At 38.8% G+C, this 11,389-nt stretch overlaps 1 protein-coding gene across 1 annotated transcript; it reads right to left on the minus strand.

Annotated features, from left to right (window-relative positions):
- Positions 1 to 2,989: 2,989 nt before the first annotated feature.
- LOC138877699 (uncharacterized) lies at positions 2,990 to 4,218 on the minus strand. Its single transcript, XM_070157327.1, has 4 exons — positions 4,054 to 4,218; positions 3,775 to 3,931; positions 3,560 to 3,690; positions 2,990 to 3,421 (listed from the first exon to the last, which is right to left on the minus strand). Exons 1-4 carry the CDS (start codon positions 4,216 to 4,218, stop codon positions 2,990 to 2,992), a joined length of 885 nt encoding a protein of 294 aa, XP_070013428.1.
- Between the last annotated feature and the right edge of the window lie 7,171 nt (positions 4,219 to 11,389).

Genomic DNA, 11,389 nt, shown 5'->3' on the forward strand with positions numbered 1-11,389 from the left:
TCATTTATCAACCTAGGACTGCTATAAAATCTCAAGTATTAGCCGATTTCGTAGCTGATTTTAGCCAGGGGATGCATTTAGAAGCAGAAAAAGAATTACAAGTTTTTAATGGTGCAAACCCGGGGACTTGGATTTTATTCACTGATGGTTCATCTAATGTAAAAGGAGCAGGTCTGGGTATAGTTCTCATACCACCTACGGGTGAGACTATTAGACAGGCTATAAAATGTCACTCTATAACTAACAATGAAGCAGAGTATGAGGCTGTAATTGCAGGTCTAGAATTGGCACGAGAACTCGGCATAACACAGATTATAATCAAGAGTGATTCTCAACTCGTGGTCAATCAAATGCTGGGGACTTATACAGCCAGGGAGACACGAATGCAAGAATATCTCGAAAAGGTACGGGAACTAATAAAGCAATTCCAAACTTGGAAGGTAATGCAGATCCCAAGAGATGAGAATGTGGAGGCAGATGCTTTAGCTAATCTCGCATCTGCAGCTGACGTAGCAAATGACGCAAATGCTTCAGTCGTACATTTATTTCATTCCGTTCTCGAACCTGATAAGAACGAGGTAAATTTAATCATTTAACATGGGATTGGAGAAACGAAATTATTGCTTTTTTATAGCGCGAAACCGTGCCTGATGACAAAAGAAAAGCTCATGCACTTCGCAAAAAAGCTGCTCGTTATTGTTTACATCAAGGAAATCTTTATCGAAAGATATTCGATGGACCATTAGCAAGGTGTCTCGGACCTTCCCAAATAGAATATGTGATGAGGGAAGTACATGAAGGACATTGTGGAAATCACGCAGGAGGAAGGTCGCTAGTAAAAATGCTGATTCGAGCAGGGTATTATTGGCCTAAAATGGAAGAAGAAGCAAATGGTTTTGTGTCCAAGTGTGATAAATGTCAAAGATACGGCAATAATATGCATAGACCAGCTGAGTTACTGCATCCTGTCATAGCTCCGTGGCCCTTTATGAAATGGGGAATGGATATCGTAGGTCCATTACCACAAGCAAAAGGTCAGGTGAAGTTTCTACTTGTACTTAATGATTATTTTACTAAATGGGTAGAAGCAGGAGCATTTAAACAAGTACGAGAGAAAGAAGTTAAAGACTTCATTCGGAGGAATATAATATGCCGCTTTGGAGTACCAAAGGAAATCATGTGTGATAATGGTCCGCAATTCATAGGAGCTCAAATCACAGAATTTTTTCAAAGTTGGCAAATTAAAAGGATAACATCTACACCATACCATCCAGTGGGTAATGGACAAGCGAAATCCACAAACAAGGTCATTATCAACAACTTGAAGAAAAGGTTACAGGATTCAAAAGGTAATTGGCCTGAGGTATTACCTGGAGTATTATGGGCTTATCGTACAACGACAAAAACAAGCACGGGAGAAACACCATTTTCAATGGTTTATGGTGCGGAGGCCTTAATTCCAGTTGAAATAGGAGAACCGAGCACACGGTACATTCAAGCAACGGAGGAATCAAATGATGAAGAGATGCAGGTGAACCTTGACTTGCTCGAAGGAAGAAGAGAAACTGCATTAATAAGGATGGCAGCACAAAAGCAAGTAATAGAACGGTATTATAACAGGAAAGCACGCCTCAGATTCTTTAAAATTGGGGACTTCGTGCTTAAAAAGGTGTTCCAATCTACAAAAACTGCTAATTCAGGAAAGCTAAGTCCAACATGGGAAGGACCCTATAGAGTTCGTGACATTGCGGGAAAAGGAACATACGAGTTGGAGACAATGGATGGCAAGGTTCTACCCTCGCATTGGAATGCTGTCCACCTAAAGAGATATTATTTCTGAGAAAGTACCTACGATTAGGTATCACTATATTAGAATTTTTCTTTGAATTGTTAAAATTTTACTAACGATTTTAGATGCTAGGCAAAAACTCTAACTCGTGCCAAATGATGAGTCACGACCTGCACGACAAAATGGAATATTCTAAAATTCCCACCCCAGGGTTACAAATTAATCTGATGGAAATACACACGGGTTAGGCAGTCTTCATCTTTAATCGCACCTCCGAGTCCCGTATGTTTTTCTGTTTTCAGGAAAAAGGACCAAATTGGGAGAAACAAATAAGTGCTCGAGGCTTCATACTTCAGCGCTCAAACACTTGGGGGACTACATATTATACACAGATACGTGCGGTAAAACGGAGACATAAGTCGAATACGAAAATCAAAAAAATCAAGCCACAAAGAGACAAGTGTCGAGCAGAAGTTACGGAACTTCAGCATTCATCATTGCGTTCTTTCCCATCAAAACACAAGAAGATGCAAAATATTCATCATAGTGCTTTTTCCCATGAGAACAACAGAGTCACCTTTCAAAACTCTTGAAAACAACAAAGTCACCTCTCAAACTCATGAGAACAACGGAGTCACCTCTCAAACCCTTCTTAATACATGAAGATAGGGTCATGACTATGTACTGAAACGGGTTATGAGGAAAAACCTTATTTATTTTGTAAAAATCTGTTACAAGAAAAACAATTACGAGAAAGTTATAGATGTATTTTAATACATGTAATATTCAAAAGCTTGTCCAAGTTCATGAATAAAAACTTGTCAAAGTTGTTTCAAACAAAACATGTGTATTCCTATTTCTTTCATCGTATTGTAACACCATTATGAAGTTGAGACGTCTTCTTCATTAAGTGTCGATATATATAAAAGGGCCCTCTTTTATAAACCTCATGTTAAAAATTCATGAGAAGAATCATAAAGCATTTTCAAAGGATAAAAATGCTAAGCTATTCTATAAGTCCTAAATAAATAAAAAGGCAAGAATAGAACATATAAAAGTACTGAGAAAACTTAGTCAGCAAAATATTTTTACAAGTGCCCCATTATGATAACTGGGGACTTTCACTAAAAAATCCCTTAAAAAATAACTAAGGGATAAAACCATCATCCAACAAAGAAAGTAAAAACAAAGTTTGGAAATTTAACTGGTCACTGAAGGGGTTGGCACATCAGAAGTTGCAATATTAATTTCACTTTCAGAAACAGCCACAGGCACGGTGGCAACTTCTGAAGAAGCAGCAATAGGAGCGGTTTCAACTGGGCTTGAAGTGTTAGGTTCAACGAGGGGAGCAAGAGTCACGGAAGTTTCAGCTTCCATAGATTGAGTCGTAGAAATTTCACCCTTGGGAGTTGGAATTACAACATCTTCAACTTCAACTGCCACAACAACGGCTTCGTCATTTACAGGTTCCTTAGCTATGGGAGCTTCAATTGCCGGAGAAGGAAAGTCAAATGATTGTTGGGTTCTTTCAATGGTTTCTAAAACTTTGGCTAACTCTGAGTTTAAGTCAAAGTTTTCTTGACTGGCCTCCATTAAAGCATCACGACGAGAGTTTAAGAAAGCCCAACTCACCTATAAATCAAACTTCTCCTCAAGAAGTCCATACTCCCTTTCCCACATAGCAAGATCATTCTTTAACACTTGATGTTCAGCTAAATGAGAATCAAGGGAAGCTTCAAGGGAGGCATGGGAACTCTCTAAGGCACGTACTTTGTCATAGGAGATCTTTAAATCAGCTTGAACTTGAGTCAAGTTCTGTACTAATTCTCCTGCATATTCTTCTTTCTTGTCCAAGAGTGCCTTAAGTTCTCTGATTTCTTCACTTGACTTTGATAACTGTTCTGAAAATCAACATTCAAGGCGCTCCTTGTCTTTTTCAAATTGACTTGAAGAAGCTTTGGCAACTACTAACTCATAAGTCAAACCTCGCTTTTGCTGCTCCAGGTGATTTCTACTCTCTTGCAACTCTTCTATAGTTCCCTGAGCATTCTCAAACTGCTCTTTCCAATTAGCTGCTTCTAGCTGGGCTCCGTTGGCTATTTCCTCAGCCTCGTGGATAGACTTTTCAGACTCATGAGTTTTCTTTTCCAGAAGGGAAATTCTTCCCATCAATTCTGTACCAATGAGGTTAGCCTACAGTGACAACTCATAGAAATAAGAATTTAGAGATAAAAAAAACTTGTTAGTAAGTAAAGAAAAAATACCTTCAAAGTAGAATGAACTATGTCATTTATTAGAGTTAAGCAACTGTGACTGCTCATCTTCTTCTTCTCAATATCTCCAATCAAAGGCCTAAGCCAGACATCTGCTCCACCAGACTTCCGTAAAATACTGTTATTAGCAGGAACTTCAAGTGTAACGCTCCTCATAGCCAAGCTTCTGCTACTGGAACCCTCCTCTACATGTTGAACAGAGGAAGGGGAGCTATAGAAGGAGGAACGGTAGAAGAAGTGAAAATAACAGGAGTCAAAGGACTCGAAGCAGGTAAGGGAGCAGAGACAGGCAAGGGAGCAGAAATAGATAAGGGAGCAGGAACAGATAGAATGGGCAAGGAAGCACTTGAAACCAACGGAGGAATAGAAGGAATGGGAACAGAGGAAGAAAAAGGAACTTCATCTAAAACTGGACCTAGTTCTCCACTTTCAAAACCACCAACAAAAAGACGTTGAATAGACTCATTGGTGTCCCTTGGAGTGGTTTCATCATCAGAAGGAATGTGAACAGGTTCGGTAAGAGAGGCACGGACAGGGGTAACTTCAGCTTTATCCTCGGAAACGATGCGTCTCCTAACTCTTGGTCTAGCTATTAAAGAAGTGTCTTCATCTTCATCATTCTCAGAATCCTTTTCTACAACTTTCCTCTTTGATAGCGTAGCTTGAGTTCTCTCCAAAGAGAGTGAAGTACCAGAAGAGGCTCGAAGGCCAATAGCTACTTCAGCTGTCATTCCTCGAATAGCAAATCCTGACAAAAAGAAGGATGAAAAAAGATAGAAACAATAAAGAACTTAACATACGAAAAAGCATAAAGAGATGCATACCGTGAGTTTTCACTTTCCAACCATGTAAATTGGAAATGGATTTCCAAGTTCTTGCCTCCATAGGCACAACTTTCAAGATTGAATCTACCCAACCACGGAAATTAGGAACGGGTTCCACATCTCCCATAGTTGCTACAGAAAAGCAAAAAGAGACGAAATTAGAAAAGAAATTGAAATTCTTAAAGAAAGGTACGGTAAGTAAAAAGAAACTTACGTGCAAAGTTCCACTTCTCAGAGAAGGGGATATTTGTTTCACCCACCAAATAAACTGTGCGTACAACAACATAACGAGTGTACCACCCACGATCCTTGTCATCTTCAGGGCTTACCAAGACCCTTTTACTTCTTGCAGTTAAAGTAAAAACCCCATAGCGGAATAATTTGGGGTGGTAAAGATGAATAAGGTGGGAAAAGGTAAAGCTAACATTGGCTTTTACAGACAAATACCTCAAACAAGCCACTGCTCTCCATACAAGGGGCCCAATTTGTCCCAAACAAATTTTGAAAAAGCGACAGAAATCAAGTATAACTGGGTCAATAGCAGGAATAAATCCCAAAGTGAAGGGGTAAGTATAAACAAAAGAAAATCAAATCCTAAAAGAAGATATTCTTTGGTTTGGATTAGAGATCACTATACGAGATCACTTCTCCAGTTGCAATCTTTTTGAACAATAGAAATCAAAGGTTCAGTGATTAGAGAAGGAAAAGTGTCAGCTTTCTCTAAATTAACAACTTGTTCACGAAGAGATTTTCTATCATTCTCAAAGGATAAGTCATTGAGTACTATTTCCTCAACTAAAGGCTCTTGAAGAGGCTCAGAAAGTTCTTTACCTTTAGAAGAGGATTTCTTAGTGATAGAACCTCTAGAAATAATGCCAAAACTAGAAGAAGGAGTGATGGAACCAGAGGAACCACCACGAACGGATCCTAGGCTACGAAGCCTGCCACCTCTACCCCTTCTATGTCTTACAGGGGCGTTGGGGAAGCTATCAAGAATTGGGATTCTCTTAGGGTTAGGATTCGGAGACGCCATTGTAGAGAAAGGATGAACTAAAGGAAAAAAAGGTTAAATATGTATATAATAGCAACCGTCAAACAAAGAAGTGTAATGATGGAAAGCCTATAATAAAGGCAACTATCACTTCGTGAATAGAGGGGATGAAGAAACCTTGAAAAAAGGCTGCAGAATTACAGAGCCAATCAGAAGGTGACACGTGTGCAGAGCATTAAATAGAAAAGACAACTGAAGCGTCAATACTGACATAGCATTGATTACAGCGAAAATTCTTTTTTCGTGAAGATCCACTTCCCAAATATTTAATTGATAAATAAATGGAAAGTGGGGGGACTATCTGTATTGGGAAAAAACTGAGTCTGAATATTGAAGATGATGTGTCATGATACGTGGACTGGTCAAAAGGTCAAAACGCAATAAATAGCCAAGAGGTACGGGAGACAACAGATATGGGAAGAAGAAAACAACATAGGTGTGGACCGTTACTCAAATAGGTACGAGTCTCGTACCTATTCGAGTCATTTAAAGACCGAAGATTGGAAGAAGCTGAAGATACGAATCTGATGACGTAAAAGAGTCAAAATACAGCACTAAATATCAAATACGTTAGAAAATTTGAATTAAATAGAAATGATTGTGTAACGTTTCTTTTAATGTCATTTATTGCTCATAATCGCCTCATTAAGACAAAGGCATTACATCTTCTCCTAGAATCAACTATAAAAGGAGAATGACTCAACATCTATAGAGATACGAAATATTATTGAGATTACACTGAAATACAAAACTACGTATTACTTTATTATTCTCAGAAATCTTCTATTATTTTCGTCTCCAGATTATCAGTAACCCGAATTTCTCTTTATTTCTAGCTTTGATCAAAGACTCAGATTTTTGGTTAAACACCGAGGGGCCTCGGGTGTGTTTCGGGTGGGCTACGGGTCATTTTTCCATTGTTTGGACTACTGTATTCTTCTTTTGGTATTCCTTCTTCGCGATCGCGAACAGCCTTTCGCGTTCGCGATGTGCTGTTATTGGTCGCCTCGTTTTCCTTCTTCACATTTGCGTAACATGCCTCGCGTTCGCGAAGCTCTGCCTTATCCTTCATCGCGTTCGCATACCCCTCATGCGTTCGCGTACTAGTTCACGCTTTTGCAAAGAGCAATCTCTGGGCCATAATATTTTCCTTCTTCGCGTTCGCGTGCGTGCTGTCGCGTTCGCGAAGCACAACTGGGCAGCCTTCCTTTTTCTTTTTCGCGAACGCGATACTTCCTTTGCATTCGCGATGCTTTAAGACCTGGGCAGAATAAATAGTACTCTATTTCGAGGGTCAACATTTTCACCATTTTAGGAGTTCTAGAGCTCGGTTTTGGGCGATTCGTTGTGGGTTTTTCAAGCAAAACGATTAGGTAAATGTTCTTCACATAGAATTGACTATATTCCATGAATTTGTCTTCATTTTTATCATTTAATTTGTGATTTGGATTGAGAAAAATGTTGCTTTTTGAAGAAAATTCATAAAATGAAAAATTATGATTTGAGGGGTCAAATAGTATCGGAATTTAATAAATTTTGTATTGTTGAACTCATATTGGAATGGGTATTCAGATTTTGTAAAATTTTTTGGGTTCCGAGACGCGGACCCGGGGGTCGACTTTTGGACCGATTTTTGGATTTTGAAAGAACTTCAAAATTCTTAAAGAATCAACTTTCATATTAGGGGCCAAAACGCTCCCGGATCATCCAAAACATGATCCGCACATACGCCCAAGTCAAAAATCATCATACGAACCTGTTGGAACCTTCAAATCCCGATTTCGAGGTCGTTTTCTCAAAATATTGACCGAAGCCAAACTTGGCCTTTTAAGCCAGCTTTAAGGAACCAAGAGTTCCGATTTCAACCCAAAATCTTCCAAATCCCGAACCAACCATCCCTACAAGTCATAAATCAGTAAAAGCAAGCACGAGAAGTTTTATTTAGGGGAAAGGGGTTCTAGAAACTAAAACGACTAGAACTACCGTATAAATCTGCCCCTGCATATGCAACGATATATTCAAATATATAGACTACAACTCTAGATTAGTCGAGACAAAGGAATGACTACACTCACGCGATCACACCTTTGTAAAAAAAGATAGATGTACCTTTTATCATAACTGTTGGATTATGGGTCATGGGCCGCTCTATGCACGCTGACTTGATCCGATTAGGATAAATAAGTAAGAGAGGTTAAGAGAAGTTACCACATGATAAAAAAATTTCCTCTAAAGTAAACATCCAAAAGGGGGTGGTAAATTATCTTCCTTAACTGATTTTAATCTACCTATCTATATATTATTAAAAGGAGAGGAAAAAGCCCTCTCTTTAAGACAAGTAGGAACCTTAAAATTAGCCACATGCTTTTTTTTGTGTGGAGAAAATAAAAATATTAAATTAATTCTAAACTAGTTTTACCATATTACAATTCATAGTGATGTCACTTAGGACATTCGGATTACCTAGACTTGCTAGCATATTACATGCACTATTAGATAAGTGCTTAACAAAAAGAACACCACCAAGTTTATCTTTTTCCAATGCATATTTAACAAAAATGGGAGGCCTTGCAAAGTGGGTAATCTTGTTCAACTTGGATTGATGGGACTGCATTTTCTTGAAGGAAGGTGTGTCTAATTGTCAGGTATTTTAGTTGTAACATTAACAACATGCAGTCATAAATAAGATCGTTAGATACTTCATTACCTTCTTTTATTAATTTAATCACCTCCGTTGAGTCTGTTTCAATCTCTAGTAGCTGTAGTTGCATTTCCAAAGCAATTTGGAGGCCTTGTTTAAGTGCTAGAAATTCTGTCTGAAGTGGAGATGCTGCATAGGTGCAGTTTGTAAAGCCCACAATCCAGTCTCCGTTGTTGTTTCTAATAAGACCACCTAAACTAGATTGAAGGTTTTCCTCCTTGAAGGAACCATCCATATTTTATTTGTAACAGCCATGTGGTGGCTTATGCCATTTGACATAAATAGTACAATTCTTGATACTATTACCATAGTCAGATAGAAATTTATATTTCAAAGCATAATGAAGAATATTTTTTGTAGCCAGTGATAAAGCCATGTTATTGTGATTGTTCTTTTTCCTGTTAATCCATAGACTCCATAGTATAAACGGGAAGAACTCCGACCAGTTAACATGAAAACTAGGTGTGTGTAAATTCAGATCTCTTACCCAATATAGCCAGCGAGTAATGGAAGGAATGTTTATATTGGACACTCCTAACTTAGACCAGAAAGATTTAGCAATAAAACAATAGAAGAAAATATGAGTTATAGTTTCTGTAGAAGCTTTGCACACAGGGCATATTGCGTCAATATTAATACGTATGTGATGAAGATAAGATCTACAGGGAAGCCTTTTATGAAAACACTACCATAAGAAAAACTGAATTTTATTGGGGTATTCTGCATTCCAATCCAAGTGAAGCCTTTGTTCGAAGAGGAGGGGCCATCAATAATTTTATAACAGGACTTCGTACTAAAGAGACCATTATTGTTGCCAGACCAAGTAGGGATATCATTGGTTCTATTTTTAAAGGGTAGTGGAATGGTACACAGATTATCAAAAATATGTTTAGGCACATCGAAGGATATTTTAGATAGGTCCCATTTATTATTCTTACAAAAGTCTTCTATTTTGAGAGAGATATCACTTTTGGTCAAGGGACCTTCAATACAACTTCTAAGGCAAGGAATATTTGAGATCCATCTGGATATCCAAATATACAAATTAGAATTGGCTTTTGGTAGCCAAAGAATCCAAGATTGAAGTAATTCCAACCTTTCAGAACACTACTCCAAATAAAAGACGTATTGATTTTAGTTTTCCTAAATGCATGGTTATTAACAAGGACCTTGACCCACGGTGCATGCGAGTAGTGTAAGAGTCGCCAAGTTAAACCAGTTAGAAGGGCAATTTTTTTAATTTGGCAGACCTTATGCCTAACCCCCGAGCTTCCTTATCTTTTAGAAGCACATTCCAACTAACTATGTAGTCTCTTTTCAGTGTCGGAAGATCCCCAAATAAAATTTCTTTGCACCTTATCAATTTGTTTCAAGATTTTTGAAGGTAAAAAAGCGTATTGCATCACATGGTTTGGAATGGAGTTAAGTGTTGAAGTTGCGAGGGTTGTCCTCCCTGCAATGTTCATGCATTTGGTTTTCCAATTTGATAGACTAGAACGCATATTATCAATAATGAATTGATAGTCTAAGGGCTCTGGCTTCTTGTTCACAATAGGAAACCTAGGTACTTCCCGAAAGTAGAGCTGATTTTGATACCGAAAAGGTTTGCAAAGAAGTCAGCATCATTTGTAGGGCAATTTTTAGAGAAGAGAATTTTTGATTTTGTGTTATTGACTTGTTTCCCAGACAGAGCACAAAAAAGTTTGAGAGCATTCAAGATAGTATGACCTGATTTTCTATTAGCTTTGGCCATTAATGTGAGGTCATATGTGAAAAATAGATGTAATAAGTTTGGCCCCCTATTATGCAGGCTAATGGGATCATATTTATTCACTGTTTACCGTGAAAATGGTAATAACAATTAAATTTGTAAATGAGACTCTAAAAAATACGTGATTTATTTTTATGCCAGTTGTTAGAGCAGTTGATGTTAGATATATGAAGTTTAATGGCAACATACAAACTAAAACGGGGTTGTAATCAAATCGGAGGGCTTGTTATCCGAGCCTCGAACTGACTGGTGAGGGGCCTCGAGATCAATGCCTGGGTTCGAGGTCGATGCCGGGGCTCGGGCTCGAGCTATAGGGGGTAACCGGGAAGGGACTAACATTTAGGATATAATTAAAAGGAGGCTCTTTATGGACAATGTCAAACAATAAACAAAGAACAAATATGAAGATAATAAATGAAGAGAAGTAGCCTCGGGCGAGCAAGTTAGAGAGAAAAGAGAGAGAGTTGTTATTGATCTCATGTAGAATGGTTGGAGCAACAGTAGCCGAGAGTTACAAAGTGATGGGGTTCCCCTTTATATAGGAGGGGAATCCCGTTATAGTACAAAATGCATTAACTGTAAAGGCATGGAGACGAGACGGCTGGATGTGACACCTTGAGACAGGCTCCGGGTAGGTCAGCTTTGTCAGATTTAGCCATGTGCCTTGGGAATTTCCCTCTCTCATACTATAGCCGCTTACGCAATGCCCCCCTCCCGGGTCTGGTACCCGACGACCCCCGAGGGTGGCTCTCGACCTTGGCTCTGAGCCTCGAGGAGCATGACCGCAAGGTGACCTAATGATGGGGAAATCGGGACCCTGAATTTATCGCATACAGATAGTCTCCGCGTTTCTTAGAGTGAAAGCGGTAAGAAACGATCCAGAATTTCTGCTTCCTTCGATGTTCTTTCAATGGGCGATGGCTACGAGGGGCCAAGATGCAACACGCATGCTGCTCCTACAGGTTTCTGCATTGACTGCG

This window comes from Nicotiana sylvestris, chromosome 9, assembly GCF_000393655.2.
Source record: "Nicotiana sylvestris chromosome 9, ASM39365v2, whole genome shotgun sequence".
Lineage (NCBI taxonomy): Eukaryota > Viridiplantae > Streptophyta > Magnoliopsida > Solanales > Solanaceae > Nicotiana > Nicotiana sylvestris.